Genomic DNA, 23,548 nt, shown 5'->3' with positions numbered 1-23,548 from the left:
CACCCCACTTCTTTCTGCATCAGTGGCCAGAGCTGGGGTGAAAGGACAAACAGACTTCAGCCCCACCCATTGAAATGTGGGACTTGGGGCTTTTTGAGGCAACACTGTGACCACTGATGGTAGTGAGGTAGTTTTCATCTGGAGTGAAGACAGGGAAGTTTGATTGGTGGGATGCAAAGTACTTTGAAAGCCATAATGGGTCCAACTGATTTCAGTATAATATTTTTCCTTTAGTCCCATGAGCATATTTTTGATTCCTCATTAGTCATTTCAAAAACAGAGAGAAGTTCATCAGCAAAAACACCTCTGTTCAGAGTGCATTCAGTAATTGATGCAGCAAGGAAACACAGCAAGATTTGCCTTCTGTGCTCTTAGTGCCCCATTATGAAAAATAGACAAAAATATAGTGTCTAATAACTGTTAAAACATGAACATAAGCATAACCATCTTATTTCTACTAAGTTACACATGCTTATTTTTATTGAGCTTCGGCCTCAAGGATGCAGTGAAAAACTGATAATTGTCTCTTTGCTTTTAGTGTTCATTAAAAGGGGGCAGTAGTGATTCGTGGATGAATACTTTATCTGATCAGATTTCAAATATGGGATTGCTGGTAAGGCTTATAAAATGTCATAGTTTGGTTGTTTCTCAACATTATATTCTAATATTAAACAGGCTTCTAAGCAGTTGCTTGCCTGGTTGGTTTTAGTAAAGATTTCCTGTAGAAACTTTTGTAAATTGGAAATGAGCGGGTACATCTTTCAAGCCACTAATGTGGTGCAAGTGGCTAGCACAGGCTGGTAATTTTCTGCTGATTTACTTACAGAGCTGATCTGTAAAAGAATTTAGATATGCTCACTTCATTTTGAACTAAAGTGTAGAAAAATAAAAGATTATGGTTATCTTCTATCTGTATTAGCAGCCTAATTTAATACAAAGTATGATCTTGTAATATATGGTCAGTTCTGACCTCGTATGAATTCCTTTTATTTCAGTACCCTAATAGGGGAACTAGGGTAGTAGCATTGTTGGAACGACTATGCTTCATTCAAATGCAGTTGTCTCTACTTGGCACAGACTGTGTTTGCGGAACTTGAATGTTTGAGGAGTGCAGAGATGGTCTCCATATTTGATTTTGTACAAATACTTGGGAAACTTATTGACATACAGAATAATATTTGTATCCATATTTTAGATAGGGAAGCTGAGATATATTGAGACCCATTTTTGAGAGACAGAGAGTGAGAGACAGACAGATAGAGAGCACACACTGAACAGCTGCTCTGAGAAATTAACCTCTATCCTTATGTGATGGTCAAGGGATTATATTCTGAGAAGAGCAGCCAGAATGTTACCTTATCCTCTACTCTTAAAATAAACTGCCAAGTAATTATTCTATTGATAATTTGGGACACTATGTTCCAATAACTTTGAAAAGACATAACTTTGGAAAATGTTAGAGTTTGGATTCAAATCTATGAACAGCTTATTTTCAAATTGACCCTGAACCCGCCTTAAGGGGAGATGGGCAGGTAAAAATCTAAAGAAAGAAATAATAAAATATTACAGTACTACTATTTCTGGTTGTATCTTTTGAGACAATGTTTTCTTGCAGAATTGTCCCATAGTAGTTGGTTAAGCATTAGTGTTCATTTTTTCCCTTTCAGAATCAAACTGAGGATACTCCAGGCAATAAGATGGACTTATCTGTAGGTGTGTATTTGAGATATTTGTCAGGGTTAGTGTGTTGGACTTGACTGAAGAATGTCTGCGGTTGGGACCTCATTGGAAAGAACTGCAAACTGCATAGACCTTGGACTCATCAATCTCTTTTAGCCAAATTTATTTATTTGATTTATAACCCGCCACTCTCAAAGATCAGCTTGCAGTGGGTAACATAAAAGAAAATCCATTCAATAAAATTCATTAAAACCCCCATTAAAACCCAATCACAATACACAAAATCAATGGCAAAAATCCCATGGCCCTCCTTAAAACAGGAAGGTCCTTGCGAGGGCAGCATGGGGGAAGCAAGATGTTCGATACCAGGTGTTCAGGTACCAGTGCCAAGGCCTACTTCATAGGTTGTTGCGTAAATGGGGACTCCATCTACATACACTATCCTAAGGGGAGGAAAAAATGGCATTTTGAGTTGGGATGTTAAGGACAGGCTGGTGATTCAGAGCCAAACTGCACATTGTGTTGAGACTCCATATCCTTCAATGTATATTTGAGCCTTAAAAAGTGAGGGACACGGGAGATGGGGATCAGAGCAGAAACATCAGGGAAAACCAAATTCTTTCTTCCCCCTCTACTGTTCCTCAAAACTCCTACCACACATGCGTCCTCTCCTGAAAGTTCCTATATGACAACTGGGTTTTCCTGTATTGAATAATCCATAAAGATTCATACACAAAAAGATCCACGATTTGTTATAGCTATGCTGTTTTGGTTAATAATATTGCACTGAGAAGGATATTTACGACATTCTCTATGTGTGTATAAATGAGAACACAGTAGTTATACATCAGAAGCCATAATTAGCTCAGTTAAGTCTTCTGTTCAGTGAATATTGTTAAATCCTAGCAAAATTATAGCAATTTGAAGAAGAAACATATGCTGATGTATAAACACATGCTGTCTGAAATCTCAGGATGTTGGGTGTATGTTCTGTTGTGTACATGGTAATAAAAGAAAAATATTTAGATTTAGTAATTTTCCAGCTGTTACCACAAACACATAACCATTGGCATGAGTACTTCATTTTCTCCTTTTTCCATTCAGGTGGCCTTCAGGATAAGAAGTTTGATGTGGACAAACGAGGCATGAATCTTGTGGATTTTAATGACATAATGAGAAAGGGCCGATCTGGTTTTCGTCCTCCTAATTCCAAAGAAATGGGAACCCCAGATAGTGGTCCTTATTTTGAAAAGGTAAAACAAATTTCCTGGCTTAGATTCTACTACAAGAACTGTTTGCATTCTGTAAAGTAGTGCAGAAAGCTGGAAAACAAGAATGCTTTTGTGGATTAAAATAGTATAGCACAGAAAGCTGAAAAATAAGAATACTTCTGAGTTAAAAGTAACTAGCTTCCAGTTTAGATCAGTAAATATGGGCAAAGGAAATTCTATGCCCTTTGGTATTGATAGTTCTGTAATCTTGACAATTCATCTTCTGCCAGAAACTCTTATAAAAACAGGAAAGCATAATCAACCTGATGTAGATAAATATTGTGCATCACATACACAGCTAACAAAATCTGGGAGCACTTTCATAACCCGATTATCTTTAGAGTCTCTATTATACTTGGCTGGTTGCATGACTATTAGCAATAGCAGCTTTTAAAAATATCTAGCAGCCATCTTATAATATAGAAGTTATTTTAATAGTCCTGTTTTGTTTGTTTTTTCATTATAAGTTATTTTTGGAGGACCCAAACAGCAGTGGGGGCTAAACAGAATTCTCATTAAAGGTGCTTCGCTTCAGTCCTATTTGTGTTCTTGTTTAATGGAGTCTCTGGGCGTTAGGGTTCAAACTAAAAATATTAAGGGCAGTTTTATAGATCAGAGCATTCCTCATGTGGAAAGAAAGCACTTCTGTGAAAGAAACACTAGTCTATAAAGCAGCCTTAAACTGTCTTGAATTGGTCTTGATTCTAACCTAAGCAATCGAGAAACTAACCTAAGAAGTAGAAGAAGAAGAAGAGTTGGTTCTTATATGCCACTTTTCTCTACCCGAAGAAGGCTCAAAGCGGCTTACATTCGCCTCCCCTTTCCTCTCCCCACAACATACACCCTGTGAGGTAAGTGAGGCTGAGAGAGCCCTGATATCGCTGCTCAGTCAGAACAGTTTTATCAGTGCCGTGGCGAGCCGAAAGTCACCCAGCTGGCTGCATGTGGGGGAGTGCAGAATTGAATCTGGCATGCCAAATTAGAAGTCTGCACTCCTAACCACTACACCAAACTGACTCCCTAGAGGAACCAGTCATTCAGAACAGATGTCAGTCTTAAGATGAAAGGTATAGAGTTTTCTCAAAATTGAATCCTGGTCTTTGGACTGTCCAGGAGGTGTGCTGTTTCTGTTTCCTGTTAGGACAAGCCTTGTCAGCACCTATGTGCTGGGATATTCTTTTTGTTATTCCAGTAAGCTGTTAGTGACAAAATACTGAACTGTGTGTGTAAGGATATCAGTTCTCTTGCTTTGGATCAGAGGTGTACACCCCTGCTTTCATACTATAAGACAGGGGTAGTCCCATGAGCTCCTGCCAGTGTTTGCTGGCAGGAGCTCATGGGAATTGTAGTCCATGAACATCTGGAGGACCACAGGTTGACTACTCCTGCTATAAGAGATGGAAGGCCAAATCCCTTAAATAGTTAAAAAGCAGGTACTCTTAGCAATTAGTAGAAGTACTTAGATTGAAGAAGGAACTTTTTCTTCATCATAGCTATAATATAATGATAGGTCTCCTGAAGAGGCTGTTCATAAGAAAAAATTCTCATATATTTCAGTCAATATGTTTGCTTTCTTTAAGCAGCCTAGTGATTGTCAGAGAGGGTTTTTAATTAATGTGTGGGTTGTTTTGGCTCTGCTTTCAGGCCACATCTCCAGACATAGCTTAGTCTATCAGAATTACCCTTTTACTGGTTGAAAGTACATAACTAATTTTGCATATGCCTGGTCATTCATAGTCACTCTTTCTCTCTTTGCATTCTCTTGCTTCACTAACCAACTCCTGCTGATTGGCTAACTGCTGCTTCAGCTGACTTTGCCTTTCTCCAATCAAGATGGGTGCCTTGGGGATGAGGCTCCCTGCTCTCCCTTCTCCCCTTCTCCCAACTACAAGCTATCTCCCTCTGGTTCCACACTACCCAACGTCTGCCTTGGGGCAATCGGCTCAGGGCTCAACCCCCAAAACTTCGCTGCTAGACAAGTAAGGAGGTTGCTTCTTGGATATAATGCATCTTGGCTGAACCCTGTGCTTAAATTCTGGTCAGCTTGTTTTCCACAACTTTTTAATTAAAAGAGGTTTTATTCAAGGAACTATACTAATTAAGTCTGCAAGCTTTTCATTCAGGAGTCCACTGGTTTCTCTGTTTCCTTCCAGTCATTCAGTTTGTTGGTTGTAACTGTTACTTTGACCTCTTACTAACACTTTGTAGCAGTCTCTGTGGATGTGTAAATATTGGAATGTCCTGGAAAAAAGCCTGCTTTCTACATTGCTGTAAACTTGACCTTAGAAACCATGCACCAAATTTTCATACAAAAATCTTTGTCTAGATTTCATCCATTGAAATTAGGAGTTCTTTATTTTAAAAAATCCTGTAACAGTTTTGAGAAAGTAAAAAGAGAAGATTAAGAATAATATAAGTTTGGAAATCCCTGGCACAAGCTATGGCTGTGTAGGAAAAAATATTCTTAGAGGATTAACATGTAGAGTGAACTTATGGGTGGCATGGGGTTATTGGAAAAATAAATCACAGTCAGTAATAAGAAACAAAGCATTATACCATGAAATGTAGCCTTGGCTTTTGGGGGCTAGCACTGTTCATGTTCAGTGTATTAGGAAAAATTATACTGCACATAGATATTTCTAAAGGTATTTTTGAATGCAATGTGTAAACTTTTAAATGCTTCAGAATAATTTTTCTTAGAAAAATAATATGTATTATTATATAGCTACACGTCGCATAGAAATAGCTATATATAGTATAGAAATGTTCTCATTCATTTTTCCTGATTTGTTCTGTTACTGAATTTAATTTTTTAAAATTGCCATCTACAGAAAACATATAAAGTACAAAGTGACATGAAAATCAAGTATGAAAATGTTTTTAAGCTTTCCTCTGCATCTTTTACTCTACTCTTTAAATGTGCATTATATGAAAGCAAAACTGTAAGAAGAGATATAATAAAAAAGATGCAAATAAACAATAATTAGTATCTTCTAAATATTAGAGGCACAGTTGAACCTCCATTGAACCATTACTATTTTAATATTATCTGAATCTCTAAGTGTTGAAACAATTATTCTCATCATTTGATTGAATTTTATAGGGTGGCAATCAAGGTCTGTTTGGAAACAGCACAGCACAATCGAGAGGAATGCACCCACCAGTGCAGCCACTAAATCCTTCCCCCAATATCCGGGCACAAGTGCCTCCCCAGTTCCTTTCTCCCCAGGTAAGTAAGAGGTTAACTGTAGATGATGCATTGTAGTCTATTTTGCAGTTTCATGTATTGGGTTGAACTTCTTGAGCAAACCACAATGAAATCTTCTTGAAAACTCTTAACAGAATGAGGCAGAACCAGCCTTTTGCCACAGCTGCCTGTTTTTATGCCCAATTAGGAGCCAAGTGACAGATACAGTACTTTCTTTTGACCATGTCAAGCACAGAAGCATTCTCCGTCTGACTTTGTAATCTCAGTGATAAGAATATGGGTTTATGTTTGAAATTTCAGCTGATGTTATCAATTGGTTTAGGTGATTAAGAAAGTCTTTAGACAGCAGGCACTATCTGCTTTATGGTACTAAGGGGCAGTTTTTAAAAAATTGAATTCCCTATCTTTCCATGGCCATGAATTATATTTTTCCTCCCTGGATGAGGTGTACATTGTAAGAGTCTCCCCAGTACAATGCATATTTATGATTTGCTATGTATGTAACATAGCCAGGAGAGCCAAAGATTGTCTGGCAGCCAGGCAAGAGACCTGATTTGCCATTGCCTGTGCCACAACCCTGGTATTCCTTGGAGGTCATTCTTCCAAATGCTAGCCCAGGGCCAACCCTGTTTAGCTTCCCAGATCTAATAGGGTAGGGCTTGCTTGGGCTATCAAGTTCAATGCAGTATAATTAAGAAGGCTAGTAAGAAGCACACCAACTATCTTAAGACCCTAAGTTAGGAGAAGATGTTGGCTGCTTCATCGTCTGACTGGTCTGTCCTATTCTGCTTCTTCCAGTCCTCCTAAAATGAGATCCAGAGCTGTTGCTCCCCTAATTCTGACTGTTCATTGGATAGCCCATCCAGCAAAGCTTTGCTGAACATGACTGCCACTTTTGAGTAACTATATAGTCATCTGTCCTGTTTGCCTCCCTCCCCTTTGATGGCAGACTGTTGTGAATTAGCAGTAGAAATGGTAATGAGCAGCATGATAATGGCTTCATTCTTCATCCTTTCTAAAGGTGTAAAAGAGTCTGGTTGATGGTATAGATACATAGATTGCCTTAAATGGCATAAAAATTCAAGTAGATACAGATAGCCACAACTCAGATGAACATAGGTAATGTACACTAAAACCTGACACAGTCCACCCCCACATACAAACACACATACACACACTTGAGTTGGGATAGAGAGTCAAGACTTCTCTCTGAATGTCTTCATAATTCTGTCAGTTCTGGATGAAGTATGTGTGTTCTTTTTTTTTTTTTGTACAGGTGTCTGCCTCCATGCTCAAGCAATTTCCTAACAGTGGTCTGAACCCAGGTCTTTTCAATATGACGCCTCAACTTTCTCCTCAACAGATTGCTATGCTGAGCCAGCTTCCACAGATTCCTCAATTTCAGCTTGTAAGTACACGCGATCCTTCTTTTTCAAGCATTTTTAAGTCTCTTTTTGTAGGTTTGAAAAACTTGGGAATGTGTAATGTCTTGTATATATTGTATGATTCCTCCCACCTTTCCCCACATTGCAGCCCCAAATGCCCCTGAAATATTGTTTCTAGTGGTTAGAAAATTGTACTGATGCTCAGTAGGATCCAACCCACAGTAATGAATTCTTTTTTTTTGGGGGGGGGGGGAGAGATTTGCAAACAGTTGGCAAGAAAATTCAGTACAAAGTAGTCAGGTGTTGATAATTCATCTTATTTGTACTTAGAAATGTAGAATTGCTAGAAATTTTGAAGCTCCGGAGGAGTAATGTTTTGGTGGTATTTTGTTTTTGTGGAGGAAAACTGAAATTCAGAGGGAAATTGAAATATATAAAATACGGTCCTCTAAAACCTAAACCTGAGAGTCAGCGTGCTGTACTGGTTAAGAGCAATGCCCTCTAATCTGAGAACCAGGTTTGATTCCCCACTCCTCCACATGCAGACAGCTAGGTGACTTTGGAATAGTCACAGAACTCTCTCAGCCCCACCTACCCCACAGGGTGTCTGTTATGGGGAGAAGAAGGGAAGGTAATTGTAATCCACTTTCAGACTCCTTTGAGTAGTGAAAATTGGGGTATAAAATCCATCACTTCTTTACTGATTTTGCATTATAAAATGCATCATTTATAATTCATGGAATTTAATATATACTCTGGTTTCTCTTCAGATTGCATAAATATAAAGATATGTTTCCTATAAGATGAACTGCAAGTATACCCAGTACTTGTGAAACATATTAAAATGTTTTGCACCATATGTATCAGAACCAAGTTGGTTCTGCCAAATAATTGTGCTTTTACTGTATAAACTTCCATCCTGTTCCCCCCATCCTCTTTGTTCCTATGTGCCTGGGAACAGCCTATGATTGTGAAACTACGGCTGGCCTTGAAACCTATGGCTTGCCTGGCCTGAAATTTCCTGCGTAAATTTATTTCTCATAAATAGTCTTCTAGTTGCCAACCATGACATTGATTTAGTGGTCATGTTTAGTAACAACTCCCTTATTGTTCAGTTGTAAATCTGTACATATCGATACAAATGTGTAGCCCCAGGAGCAAGCGTCTTTTAATTTCTTTGCTGCAGTCCCCATCTGCAGTGATCTTGGAGCCCAGGAAAATAAAATCTGTCACTATCTCCATTTCTTCCCCTTCTATTTGCCAGGAATTGAGAGGGCCGGATGCCATGATCTTTGTTTTCTTGATGTTGAGTTTCAAGCCAACTTTTGCACTCTCCTCCTTCACCCGCATCAACAGGCTCTTTAGTTCCTCTTCACTTTCTGCCATTAGAGTGGTATCATCTGCATATCTGAGGTTGTTGATATTTCTCCCTGCAATCTTGATCCCAATTTGTGACTCCTCTAATCCCGCATTTCTCATGATGTGCTCTGCATACAAGTTAAATAGGCAAGGCGACAGTATACAGCCTTGCCGAACTCCTTTCTCAATTTTGAACCAGTCAGTGATTCCATGTTCAGTTCTCACTGTTGCTTCTTGACCTGCATATAAATTTCTCAAGAGACAAATAAGATGCTCTGGTATTCCCATCTCTTTAAGAACTTGCCACAATTTGTTGTGTTCCACACAATCAAAGGCTTTAGCATAGTCAATGAAGCAGAAGTAGACGTTCTTCTGGTACTCCCTAGCTTTCTCCATGATCCAGCGTATGTTGGCAATTTGATCTCTAGTTCCTCTGCCTCTTCGAAATCCTGCCTGTACTTCTGGAAGTTCTCGGTCCACATATTGCTGGAGCCTAGCTTGTAGGATTTTGAGCATAACTTTGCTAGCATGAGAAATTAGTGCAATGGTGCGGTAGTTTGAACATTCTTTGGCATTGCCCTTCTTTGGAATTGGAATGTAAACTGACCTTTTCCAATGCTGTGGCCATTGTTGAGTTTTCCAAATTTGCTGGCATATTGAGTGTAGCACTTTTACTGCATCGTCCTTTAAGATTTTGAATAGTTCAACTGGAATGCTGTCACCACCACTAGCTTTATTGTTACTCAGACTTCCTAAGGCCCATTTGACTTCACATTCCAGGATGTCTGGCTCCAGGTCAGTAACTACCCCATTGTGGTCATCAGGGATGTTAAACTCGCTCTTGTATAGCTCTTCTGTATAATTTTGCCACCTTTGTTTAATCTCTTCTGCTTCTGTGAGGTCCCTACCATTTTGGTCCCTTATCATACCCATCTTTGCATGAAACGTTCTCTTCATATCTCCAATTTTCTTGAAAAGATCTCTGGTCCTCCCGATTCTATTGTTTTCTTCTATTTGTTTGCACTGTTCATTTAAGAAGGCATTCTTATCTCTTCTAGCTTTTCTCTGGAATTCTGCATTCAGTTGGGTGTATCTTTCTCTTTCTCCCTTGCCTTTCACTTCCCTTCTCTCCTTAGCTATTTGTAAAGCTTCCTCAGACAGCCATTTTGATTTCTTGCATTTCTTTTTCTTTGGGATGGTTTTAGTTGCTACCTCTTGTACAATGTTGCGAACCTCCGTCCATAGTTCTTCAGGCACTCTGTCTATCAGATCTAATTCCTTAAATCTATTTGTCACCTCCACTGTGTATTCGTCGGGGATATGATTTAGTTCATACCTGAGTGGCCTAGTGCTTTTCCCTACTTTCTTCAATTTAAGCCTAAATTTTGCAACAAGAAGCTCATGATCTGAACCACAGTCAGCTCCTGGTCTTGTTTTTATTGACTGGATAGAACTTTTCCATCTTTGGCTGCAGAGCACATAGTCAATCTGATTTCTGTGTTGACCATCTGGTGATGTCCATGTGTAGAGTCGTCTCTTGGGTTGCTGGAAAAGAGTGTTTGCTATGACCATTGTATTCTCTTGACAAAATTCTACCAGCCTGTGCCCTGCTTCATTTTGTACTCCAAGGCCAAACTTGCCTGTTATCCCGGTTATCTTTTGGCTTCCTACTTTAGCATTCCAATCCCCCATGATGATAAGCACATCATTTTTGGGCGTTGCTTCTAGAAGGTGTTGTAGGGCTTCATAGAACTGATCAACTTCATCCTCTTCAGCAGCAGTGGTTGGGGCGTAGACCTGGATCACTGTGATGTTGAATGGTTTGCCTTGGATTCGAACTGAGATCATTCTGTCATTTTGGGGATTGTATCCCAAGACTGCTTTTCCTACTCTCTTATTGATTATGAAGGCTACTCCATTTCTTCTGCGAGATTCTTGTCCACAGTAGTATACCTGATGGTCATCTGAATTAAATTCACCCATTCCTGTCCATTTTAGTTCACTGATTCCTAAAATGTCGATGTTCAATCTTGTCATTTCTTGTTTAACCATGTCCAGCTTGCCTTGATTCATGGATCTGACGTTCCAGGTTCCTATGGAATAAAAATCTTTACAGCATCGGACTGTCTTTTCGCCACCAGTTACTTCCACAACTGAGCGTCCTTTCGGCTTTGGCCCAGCCGCTTCATTCATTCTGGCGCTACTCGTACTAGCCGTCTGCTCATCCCCAGTAGCATATTGGACACCTTCCGACCTGAGGGGCTCATCTTCCAGCGTCATATCGTTATGCCTATTGGAACTGTCCATAGAGTTTTCATGGCAAAGATACTGGAGTGGTTTGCCATTTCCTTCTCCAGTGGATCACCTTTTGTCAGAGCTCTCAGCTATGACCTGTCCGTCTTGGGTGGCCCTGCACGGCATAGCTCATAGCTTCACTGAACTACGCAAGCCCCCTTGCCACAACAAGGCAGCGATCCTTGAAGGGGGTCTCTATTTGTACTTGTATTTATAATAAGCCTGATGCTAGAAAGGCCAGAAGGGAAAAATTATATTCCTCTCGAACCTATACCTTTCACTATAAAAATGTCAGAGCTATTCATATTTGCCAAAATATTATGTATGTTTGTCAGTAGTTAATTCCTTTAAGGGTTGTGGCCAGAATAAGCCAACATCTTTTTGTTACTTGCCTTGCAGGCTTGTCAACTTCTCCTCCAACAGCAGCAGCAACAGCAGCAGCAGCAGCAGCTGTTACAGAACCAGAGAAAGATTTCTCAAGCTGTACGACAACAGCAAGAGCAACAGGTACAGCATTGCCTGATTCATATACTTGGTCTGCACAAGGTGATGTGCATAGTGTAACTTAAGCCCTAATACTAAAATTGTATCTTATAAATCTTATTATATAAAGCTTATTATGGTATGTTTGTTTCCTTGGCTGCAGCTTGCCCGTATGGTGAGTGCCCTTCAGCAGCAGCAGAGGCAGCCTGGCATGAAACATTCTCCATCCCATCCAGTTGGGCCGAAGTCACATTTAGACAACATGGTACCTGGTAGTCTGAATGTAGGTCTCTCAGATTTACAGGCCAAAGGGCAGATTCCTGGATATAGTTCAGGTAAGCATTGCAGATAGCTGTTACTGTTTTCTAGATTTATTTATTATGAATCCAGATTCTGTTAATATTCAAGTGCACCAAAAACCAAGCATTGGATTTGTGGTTTGTTTCAGTTTTCTTTCTGAAACTGGCTTGTAGAACAGAAGTCTAGCTTTGCTTTCTTCCCTACAGAGTGTTGCTCGCTGTTATGCTGATTCACTAGTTTTATTTTAAGTCTTGTAACCTTAATGTTAGATAGTATTTCATAAGTAGTTTATCATAAACCATCCTCACAGTGATACTGGGACTATACTATCACTGTGATTAATAATATTTGACAGCCTAATTGGGAAACCGCTAATTAAACTTGAGTTAATTAATAGAATTCTGGCTGCATTTTCTTAACCATTACATTAGCCCATCACTCATATTTCAATATTTGCAGCCCTTTGTTATATACATTGTAGAGCTGATATACTGCAGTGCTCTGAAATGGAAAAGACTTAAAGTCAAAGCATTTGTTTGGAGATTAGAAAGGTCTTGATTTTTTTTCTGACCAGTAACCTCTGTGGTAGTAGTACTTAGCACTTAGTCTCTCTGAATATTGATTCAAGGAATATTGAACTTTCCTTGCAGTGTAAAAAAATACATATTGGTACCTTATTTACACCAATATTCTATACAGACGTCCTTTATAGTTGTTGCTTGTGCATTTTCAAATACCCTGCCCTCAGCCTATAACAATAAATGGGCCTTTCACAGAAAGCGGACAGTCGTAGCCATGAAAGGCCCTTTAGTTTTGCTATCCAAATTTTATCAGAAGGGAAATAAAAATCTTTGGGCTGCATTTAAAAAATGTGAACTTTATCCCTCAGATCCCTTGGCCATCTTTGGAGAGAACACTGATTAACTTCAGATGACTCACATTGACTGAAGTGAACAGGATGCTAATGGCAGCGAAGCCAGCCACATGCCCTTTAGACCCATGCCTATTATGGCTGTCAAAGACAGCCGATATAAGAATAGCGGGCCCCCTCCAGGAAATAATCACCCTTTCCCTGTTAACGGGAGAATCCCCAGAAGGATTAAAAGAGGCAGTGGTTCGCCCATTGCTTAAGAAACCATCTTGGGACCTATGAGAGCCCAGCAACTATCATCCTGTCTCACAGCATTTCTTGGAAAGATGCTTGAAAGGGCTGTCACAGAACAATTGTCAGCATTCCTGGAAGAAGCCTCAGTCAGGTTTCTGGACCAACTCAGGTCGGCACTGCTTCTGTTACTAGACCTCTCAGCAGTGTTCGACACAGTAGACAATGAACTTTTAGCTACTTGCCGATGCCAGGATACAGGGGACAGCCTTTCAGTGATCGATTTCCTTTCTCCAGGATCATAGACATAGAGTTGCGGAAATCATCAAGCCGCCACCAGCTTTCATGCAGAGCCCCTCAAGGAGCAGTCATCTCTCCAGTCCTATTTAACATCTTCATGTGCCCTCTTGCTCAATCAGTGTGGAAGTCTGGGCTGAGATGTCACCAATATGATGATGACATCTTCCTCTTGATGTATAGCCACCATCATTCTCCTCCAGAAGTATTAGCCAGTTGCCTGGAAGCAGTGACGTGATGGCTCAAGTAGAGTTGTCTGAAGTTCAGCCCTTCAGAGGCTGAGGTCTTCTGGCTGGGCAGGAAGGGTCCAAGCGAGGAAGCATGACTACCCAAACTGGACGGAGTGCAGCTATCAGTGGGTCACTCCGCCATGAACTTGGGCATGATCCTCAATGCCTCTTTAATGGATGCTCAGGTCATGAGAATAGCGTGGCTGGCATTCTGCTACCTTCGCTAAGCAAAACTACTAGTGCCCTACTGTCAGAATCATGTGTGCTATTGTTTAGAATGTTTATGTAACTAGGATATATAGAGTTTCATCCTGTGTAGGAGATGGGAGCAGTTTCTCTCCTTTGCTTTATCTTATGACCCGGATGTTCTTTCCTGCATTTACACACACACCTCTTCTCACCTATAGGCTGGATTCCCATCTGCATGTAAAGACTGTTTGATGTTTCCCTGTCCTCTGTGCTGGCCCTCACCTGGTGCAATGAGCTCCCAGAAGAGATCAGGGCTCTAATGGAACTAGAACAATTCCGTACAGCCTACAAAAGATAACTTTTCCACCAGATATGTGGTCGAGAGCCAGTTTGGTGTAGTGGTTAGGAGTGCAGACGTCTAATCTGGCGAGCCGGGTTTGATTCTGCGCTCCCCCACATGCAACCAGCTAGGTGACCTTGGGCTTGCCATGGCACTGATAAAACTGTTCTGACCGAGCAGTGATATCAGGGCTCTCTCAGTCTCGCCCACCTCACAGGGTGTCTGTTGTGGGGAGAGGAAAGAGAAGGCAATTATAAGCCACTTTGAGCCTCTTTTGGGTAGAGAAAAGCGGCATATAAGAACCAACTCTTCTTGAGGTCAACCAGAACCAGCATCTTCCACTGCCCCACCCCCTGAACCTTCCTCCCATGAAATCAGCATCCTAAACCGACTAATCATGGGTCCATCTAAGTATCGGTTGAAAATCCACTTCTTGGCCAATTTGGGAAGCCTATTATGTGGCCTGTTAAGTGATTCTTATTATTGACTTGGTACAGTATGCAAGCTTAAAAGTATTGGTTTAGACATTGTGTGGCTTTTGAATCACAACAAAAAATATATACTCAAGACAATTGCACAAAGATTAGAGAACATTTAAATTCAAATGCTGAGCTCTACCCTATGTAATACTTGCTGTCCTATGTTCTGGGATATCTGGCCAACATATAAAGCCCTATCTCTGTACTTGTACTCGCTAGACTCAAGTCTATTTAGAAGGGCCTTTTTAGTGGCAAGAGTAAACTCTTTCAAACATGCTGTGTAGTAGGTTCCACCAAAACCCTTCATCAGAAAAATACAGTTTATACATGTAAAGTCCAAGGCACATTAATCCTTAGGGTATTGGCCTAGCCAGCCTTACAAGCTGCAATTCAGGATTACCTCACAGAATCATAGAGTTGGAAGGAGCCATACAGGCCATCTAGTCCAACCCTCTGCTCAACGCAGGATCAGCCCAAAGCATCCTAAAGCATCCAAGAAAAGTGTATATCCAACCTTTGCTTGAAGATTGCCAGTGAGGGGGAGCTCACCACCTCCTTAGGCAGCCTATTCCAAAAGTAGCCTATTAAACTACTTGATGTAGTTCAATTCAAGATGCAATTCCAAGTTCCTTACTATAAAATCAATGTTATGCGAAAGAGATTTTACCAAGCTTGCTAAACTGATTATTATGGTTAATGAGACCTAGATAGCAGACATTGGTTAACTGTTGAACAAAGTGAAATACTGACACAGAGTAAGGTAAGAATCAGAGTAGTAGAATAAACAGAATACTTTACTAAGTTGTTTTGATGTAGTCTTTAAGTTTTATTGACTACTGTAGTCACAGATACACACTTAAGCAGTATTGATGTTCTATGGTATTTTTTCAGGTTTTGGCTCCAGTGGTGTGGATTATGGTATGGTGGGAGGGAAAGAAACTGGAACAGAATCTCGCTTCAAACAGTGGACTTCTATGATGGATGGATTGCCCTCTGTAGCTTCCCAAGATGCTAATATGCACAAAAATGGTGAGAGATTCTATATTACAGTGTCATAAATGGGAACACAAAACACTTTCATAATGTTGCTGTAATAAAACAATTGCTAGAATAAAAACAATTGCTGACCACAGCTGTTGCTCCCTCCTTCCCATGTTTATAATATTTTTTAAATATTACTAATAATAATAAGCACCTGTTTCCTCTCATGGTCAAAATGTTTAAATCCATTTAGCAATTCCTTTTTTTAAAGCATTTATGTTTCTTTTGAGTGTCTTAAATTTGAGTGGCGGGGGGGGGGTCATGTTTGGCATGAGGCCCAGCCAATTAGTTCTCCGCGTGTCCATATTTTTCCCAGTGACAAAAAGAAATAATAGGTCATGGGTTGAGCTTGACATTTGGTACATCTACTTAAACCATGTGAGCATTTGGTTGGGATCTACCCTGATTTTCCTATGTCAAAATGTTTTTCAGGCACGATTGTGCCCCCTGGAAAAGCTCGAGGGGGATCACCCTACAACCAATTTGATATAATCCCTGGTGACCCGCTGGGCAGCCACACAGGTCATGGTGGTGATAGCTGGTTACCTGCCAAATCTCCACCAACAAGTAAGATTGGAAGCAAATCCAGCAATGCCAGTTGGCCTCCAGGTAATTTTACTATGCTGCTTGAAATCCTTTTCTTTAGCTGTCTATCCATCTTGTGTCTGAGGGTGTATCTTTACTACCATTACAAAATTATAAGCAGGGCTGCATCTCCTTTGTGGGTTTAGAAAAATTAAAATAATCCTCCAAGGAAAGTTAAATTATGTGATCTATGTAAATTAAATCTAAATTAGACAGTTTCCTACTGCAGACCAATGCAGCTACCTATCTGAAACAATTTGACTTCCAAGGGTTCACCAAGCATTTGTCTTCCCCGTGTATTTTCAGTACCACAAGAGTTAAAAACTTGATTCAGCTTTCATCTTCTTGTGCAGCCTTACATTGGAACAGCATTTTTGCAGACTGGCTGTGGGATATTTTCTTTCTAGCTCAAAAATTCCAAAGAGGGGATGTCCCACTGTTTTTGGAATTGACACATTTATGGGATTTCTGCCCAGCGAGTCACATACTCCATAGGCAAGCACCCCCTTACCTAAGTTCCATTTTTCGAACGATGAGGATAGGAAGTTTTCTAGCACATTTTGTTGATTTTCTTCGTCATAGTTGTGGATGAAAGAAGACTGCTTTTCATCCACTAAGGACTCGTTTGCATTTCTTCAGTAGTCTATTGGTCTGGGCTGTCCCTGTTTGTCATGCTTGTGGTCCTTTGTCATGGCATTTAAAATGTCCATATGGTGTTTTAAAAAATATGAAACAAAAATTATATACAGTGATGAGCGTGAACTCTGCCTTCTGTGCTTAGAAGAGGCTTACAATGTTGGAGCCTGTTCAGTTTGCCAGTGCTTTACTAGCAAAGGCTCAATCAGAAGACCTATAGGCTGAAAGCTGCACTGTGGGAGAAGGCTTTGTCTTCCTTGGTTCCTTCCAAGGTGACTTTGAGCTCATGTCCCACTATCTTAGGTCCATTTCCCTTGGCTCTGACTACTGAATCCCATTCCAGACCTCCATTGGTTCATTCAGTGCGTCCCAGCTATCAGGACAGCACCAATCCTTCCAAAAAGAGTTACTTTAGTCATTCTGGAGGCAGAATCTAGACACTCTTGTTTGCTTTCTCGGGGACTATTGATCAAGAAAGGTCCAGTCACATTCGGAACCTCCTGCAGGTCGTTCTTGGTATCAGCTTTCTGGTTGGTCTTTTTAAAAAATAAATCTATTTAAAAGGGGACGTTATATGTACAAAAACAATTGAAAGTACACAATACAAGACTCTATTATAACAATAATAAAAATCCTATAATTACATCCTGAAATATTATTGTTGACATTTTTGTATTGCTTTAGATCAGTGGTTCTCAACCTTCCTAATGCCATGATACTTTTAATAGAATTCCTCGTGTTGTGGTGACCCCCAGCCATAAAATTATGCAAGTGTTCTTTCACAGAAATTAAACCTAAGCTGATCAGTGGTGTGAAGATCCATTGTTCATGATTGTATATAAACTGTTTTTTTTTTCTGAGGTTTCTCAGTTCAGTTCTGCTCTTGTCCCGCCATGCCGATCTTGCTCTTTTCCACTGCTCCAGACAGAGGAACACTCTATCTTGATCTACGCTGCAAGGCAGTTTTGTGGATGGTACACTCCCCCCCCTGCCAAGCTGCTTGCCCTGATGCGACCCCCGTGAAAGGGTCATTCGACCCCCAAAGAGGTCCCGACCCCTAGGTTGAGAAACACTGCTTTAGACCATATAGAGCTTTCTGGTCAATCTTACCACTGTTTCACCTGTGTGCCTTCCTAACCTATATTCAAAGTATTGTCTAACCACTTGAATCTCTGTATGGTCAGTAAAGTTGTCACCATTTCAAAACTAAGATAAAGAAAGGCGAATTAGTTGAAGTAAAAAAATTAATAGAATAGTCATGGAATACCACCTATGTAGAATTTTTCATGTTCTGAAGTGGGTTCCTGTTAGTTTCACGGCACAAATCATGTAGCAATTCCAAGGGATTGCAGCCAAGACTGGGTTTATCTTGTTCCAAATCATACAGGTTTTGTATTTAAAATGTAGCATGTTGAAATTCTTTTTCCTTGTAGATAATTCCATTTCTCCCCATAATTGTTTTCCTTACACAAAATTGCGTTTTCCCCATAATAAATTAAAATAATTTGTTAATGCTTGATTGTAATAGGAGGGGGAAGGGCATCTGATTGTTTTGATGAAAATAGGATTGTTTTGATGAAAATGCTATCATATTTTATTTGTATTCCTTCACAGTCTGCATGCTTTCATTCCATAACCCTTCTCTCTGTAAACGTTAAGCTATAAATGCTTACAAAATAATGCTCACTGTACAAAATCCTGAGATTTTTTTTATACCCCAGAGCATACCATAGCCAAGAGTATATGTATAGTAGTAAAATACATGCTAGAAAATTATGTTTGAAATAGCATCTAACAGTTGCTGTTCTGTTTCAGAATTTCAGCCAGGAGTGCCATGGAAAGGTATTCCAAACATTGACCCTGAATCTGACCCCTATGTGACCCCAGGAAGTGTACTGGGGGGTACAGCCACATCCCCCATTGTAGATACTGATCATCAACTTCTGCGGGACAACACCACAGGTTTGTTAGCAATACACATTTTGCAAAAATACAGTATCTTGTTTTGACTAAGGACATTATTATGGTAGTTTTAATAATAATTTGTTAATGGGGGTGGCTGGATCAATATCAAGGGCTCAAGGCTGCTTCTTTTACCTAGCACTGCCATTAAGGTGGCGCTTAATCTCTTTTTGGAATATTGTATAACGATAATTATTATACTTGCTGTGATTTCATTGAATTATTTTTGTAGGAGCTTTGTGCAGGTGTGTGTAGTAGGATGGATATTCTGATACATTTGATTGTTGGTTGGATGTCCTTGGATTAATGGGGATGGTGATGCTTGTTCCTATGTTACAACAGTAGGTCCTAGTGGAGTACTGCACATATGAGGGCCATATGACATTAGGTCATGTATTGTGATAGTGGATTGAACAGAAAAACAAATTCTGGTTTGCTGTCCTTCTATTGCTGGAGGTGTATTGACTTTACTATAACTCTTCTCTTTAAACCTTAATATTGTGTAATGCCAGATCTGTAAAAGAAATAAATCTCAATTTTGCTTGATGATCTTGTAGAGGAGAAAATTGACTGATGGAGGCTTGGCTAGAGTAGCGATCCCCAACCTGTGGGCCACGGACCACATGTGGTCCTTAGACTAATTGGAGGTGGGCCCCAAAGGACGCCTTCTCCCCCCCCCCCCCGCGGCACTTTACTTCATCCCCCCCCCAGCCCTTTACAACACACTTCATTGTTGTGGCGTGTCTGTATCTTATTTTGAAGGGATGTTTAAACATTACCATAGCAATCAGAGAGTGCTACGGCAGTGGTTGAGAGTAGAGGAGTAAACTACCCCCCCCCCCCACCGGGCCTCAGTAAAAGGCGTTGAGTGGTCCCCGGTGACAAAAAGGTTGGGGACCACTGGGCTAGAGGATTCTGAACATGGCTCCTCACTCTAAAGTTAACATTTTTCTGGTTGCTTTCACTTTCCTTGCTACTAAGGACAGAAAGAGTTATAAGTGTTCTTGTACCAAGGCAGGAGAGAATGTTCCGCAGGAACACCATGTCAGTTTATCTCAAGGGTGATTAGCTGTAAATATTAGCACTGACAGGCCAGTAAATAAATATTTCTTTGGTCTCTTTCCTAGCTTTTCCTCAGTGGTGTGACGAGGAAGTGAGGTGTGGGCACTACTCCTCAGTTAATCTCAGAATCTACACAATACCATTGTGAGGAAGGGCAGTGGGTTCAGCCAGGGTTTTCTCACCAAAAAGCCTCAACTCATAAGATGTTGTCACTATGGTGATAACACCCAGCATTATATCTGTTTTTTTAAAAACCTTCCAGAAACTGATGTTTCTCTGCTGTTCCATTGCCTGGGTACTATGGTCAAGTGAATGGGAGCATACTGAATCTAAATGTATTTAAATAAAGGTGGTGCTGATTGTTAAGGTTGATGTTTGTGAGGATATTATGCTACATCCTTTGGACAAGGCCAAAAAATTTTAACAGGCTCAATGAAGAGCTTTAGGGGGCCTTGTTGGATTCAGACTTCTTGTTGCGGAAACAAGCAAATATGGTGGCCAAATATGCTTTTTGTGTTACATCTAGCACTGAAACTCTTTCCATTAGGATTAAGCAACACTGACCCAGGTTACATTAATCCTAAAACCAAGACTGATGCAAGGCTGCCCTTGAAAATAGCACAAGCAGATTCAAAATGTGGCAGCCCAATAATTAATTGAGACCAACTACTGTATACCTGTGCTACCTCACAGCTTCCATGTTCAATTCATATTGGTGGTTCGCAACCTAGAACCCCACATACCTGAAGGGCAGTTTCTCCCTGTATGAACCTGTGTGGCAGCAAAGTCTTTTAAACTTCCTGCCTAGAGATTTTTTAAACCAGGTGCTGCCTAGTACTGGCTTTCTCTATGCCTGCCCCTGTGTTATAGTACAAACTTCTAGAGTTTGTTTGGAAGGCACCTGCCCTCTTGCTCTTTAGGAAACAGAGCATGACAAAAGTATTCAGGAGAACATTTGAGGTAGCATGTAGTTATTTAGAAGGCTGGCTTCCCCGCTCCCCAACTGTTATGATTACTGTTTTTAATATGCTCCCATGTGAATTTTCAGAATTCTCTGTATGTTTTCTTGAGTCTTTTTTGAGGGAAGGGTAAAATAAACCATCCTTAGCCATTGTTGTTCCTCTGTATAGTTCTGAAACAGCCTAGTGGGTGGGACGTGTCCGGTTGTCCAAGTTGGAATAGGGCCAATCAGGGTGCAGCCAGCTTTGCCCTGATTGGCCCTGCCCCTGCAGCTCCCGCCCTCTGTCCCATCTTTGCTCTCAGACGCCTTAGTGCCTGGAGCCAGCAGCAGGTAAGGGGAGAGGCCCTGGGCAAAAGATTGTGGTGGAGGGCCTCCTAACGAGGGCCTCTTGGCCTGCTAGTCTGGCCCTGCTGATTGCTCGTTAAGAACTGCTAAGTTGCTGACTAGCTGACTGGAGCTCTGTCCCAGCCTTGCTAACGAGCTGCCCAGCCCCCGCCCGCCCCACTTGTTCTGGCTGTGAGGTGCTACCCAAGGCCACCTTAAGCTGCCTGGCTGGGGTCCAGGGGAGGGAGCCCTTTCAAGGCCTGTTCTTAGGAACAGGGTTTGAAGCTAGTTTAGAATAAAACCAATAACTACATATAACATTTATGGAATTTTGCAGCTAGGAACTATTTTTCCTATAAGTTTGATGGCCACCTTTTATAACTAGCACACTTTTCTCTTCACTTACTTTATCACAGGGTCTAATTCTTCCCTCAACACCTCGCTGCCTTCACCTGGTGCCTGGCCCTACAGTGCCTCTGACAATTCCTTCACAAATGTTCATAGCACTTCAGGTATGTTAGCTTCCATTTACCACATTTCTGATGATGAAATTTGTGAATTTAAGAACAGCGCACATGACAGAGGCAATAAAAAATCTAAATAAAGAAAGAAATTAAAAATAAAATTCAGTAAATATATGTTACTCTAATTTTACTTCATTTTTTTCTAAAAATACTTTAAGTAATGATTTGTTTGAGACAAATTTATGAATCACAAACCCAGTGTTATAAAGTTGAGTGCAAAGATTTCAGTAGTACCAACATTAATATTTTACACTTCATTAGAAGAGAAGCAGAACTTGTGTTTGAAGTTCAAAGCCAAGTGATGTAACACATCTGCAACAACATATTGTCATTATACACTATTTGCCAAGAGTGACCTGTTAATGATTCTGGCTATTTGTCACATACAGCTTTCTCAGCACCTTAACTGCTCAAATGATAGCTGAGTTTACATACTGGGAAGCCCCAATGTGCACAACTACCTCTGTGAGTGTGCAGGACCTCTGGCAGGCTTATAGCCTTACTGGGAGGATACACTGATACAACATGATATCTACCTGGTGTACACCTGGTGGCTGCAGTGTACATAATCATAGTAGGATCTCTGTGTGATTCTGGCCAGGCTGCCCGTAGCTGTGACAGTTAAAATATTCTTTACCATTTTGTGTCCTTCATAATACTTAATTGGACAGCATCTCCTTGCTGCAGAAAGGATATAGAATAATGTTGGATACTACTTGTGAATTATGTCTAGTCTCAAGTGGGTAGCCATGTTGGTCTGAAGCAGCAGAACAAATTTAGAGGCCAGTGGCACCTTTTAAGACCAACTGACTCAAAAGTTTTGAATAAAACTTTGTTGTTCTTTGCGTGCTAATTTAAATAGCAAATCCTTGTTTGTTTTTATATCCTTTATACGTTTATTTATTTATTTATTATATTTCTATACTGCCTTCCTGTGAGGCTCAGGGATTTGGATTTGATTATCTTTATTAACATAAATGTGACATTATACGGCTTTCAGAAAATAACACATCAGAATGAATTATTTCTCACATGATTGCAACAGATTCCAGAAAATAAGAGATTGCCTCTCTGCCCAGAGAAAGAACTCTAAGAACTCATCAGTAGCCAAAGCTGAAAAGCCACAGCTGTTGACTTTTTTTAGGTTGGATTCCTTGAGACATTGCCCTATTTAAAGGTACTCAGCTAGTAGGCTGTTATAGAAGGCCCAAGTATCAGATTTAGTTAAGTAATTTTAAGTTAAGTTGCATACACTTCAACAGATTTTAATTTCGGTCTTCTAAAAAGACATTGTGCGGCTTGCCTTAGCTACTGTCTTTCTGGAGCAATGACAGACAGTACTTCTGACACACTCCCAAGTTTTTCACAATATGGGCAGCGTCATTGTAAAGCAAGGTTTATTATTGGCTGCCTTCATTCAAATTAAATGGTTTTCAAAGCAGCCATAGCCACTATAGGATTAGGAGGACTAGTAAGCACCCATGCTTTCCTTAATCACTGTATAGTTTTATTCCTCCTTCAGGCTTCCCTTCTTTTTATTATGCCCCTTCTCTGTCTTCCTCCCTTGGGTTTGTTTAATTTCTTTTGCCATTATGGGGTAGAGAATTCCAAAGATAGCTGCAAGCTCAAAAAGGTTTAGGACCCCTGGTATAGTTTTCTCAGTTTCTCTTTGGGAAATGATCTAAAAATTCATGCATTTTCTTGTATAATTTGTGATCAATACACTATTGACAATAGTTCTGTCAACAGCGGTTCTCTGCAACATGCTTTCACATCTAGGAACTATAGTAACAAACTTCATTTAATCAGATCTGTGAAATGTGTTTAGGATGTGA

The 23,548-nt window shown here is 40.3% G+C and overlaps 1 protein-coding gene across 17 annotated transcripts in view; it reads left to right on the top strand.

Moving 5' to 3' along the window:
- TNRC6B (trinucleotide repeat containing adaptor 6B) overlaps positions 1-23,548 on the top strand; it is a 146,226-nt gene that overhangs the window by 103,584 nt on the left and 19,094 nt on the right. For 14 of the 17 annotated variants that reach the window (XM_077339411.1, XM_077339415.1, XM_077339410.1 and 11 more), the window contains 12 exons: positions 539-613; positions 1,668-1,713; positions 2,785-2,933; positions 4,760-4,930; positions 6,055-6,180; positions 7,436-7,567; positions 11,598-11,705; positions 11,845-12,016; positions 15,510-15,647; positions 16,092-16,268; positions 18,696-18,842; positions 21,606-21,701. In XM_077339411.1, coding sequence (XP_077195526.1) covers positions 539-613; positions 1,668-1,713; positions 2,785-2,933; positions 4,760-4,930; positions 6,055-6,180; positions 7,436-7,567; positions 11,598-11,705; positions 11,845-12,016; positions 15,510-15,647; positions 16,092-16,268; positions 18,696-18,842; positions 21,606-21,701 — 1,537 coding nt within the window. The remainder of the gene's footprint in view (positions 1-538; positions 614-1,667; positions 1,714-2,784; positions 2,934-4,759; positions 4,931-6,054; positions 6,181-7,435; positions 7,568-11,597; positions 11,706-11,844; positions 12,017-15,509; positions 15,648-16,091; positions 16,269-18,695; positions 18,843-21,605; positions 21,702-23,548) is intronic. The other 3 variants (XM_077339426.1, XM_077339424.1, XM_077339417.1) reach the window with 1 other exon arrangement.

This window comes from Paroedura picta, chromosome 5 (genome assembly GCF_049243985.1).
Source record: "Paroedura picta isolate Pp20150507F chromosome 5, Ppicta_v3.0, whole genome shotgun sequence".
Classification (NCBI taxonomy): domain Eukaryota; kingdom Metazoa; phylum Chordata; class Lepidosauria; order Squamata; family Gekkonidae; genus Paroedura; species Paroedura picta.
The sequence above is the reverse complement of the archived record's forward strand: the minus strand, read 5'-3'. Positions and strand labels throughout refer to the sequence as shown.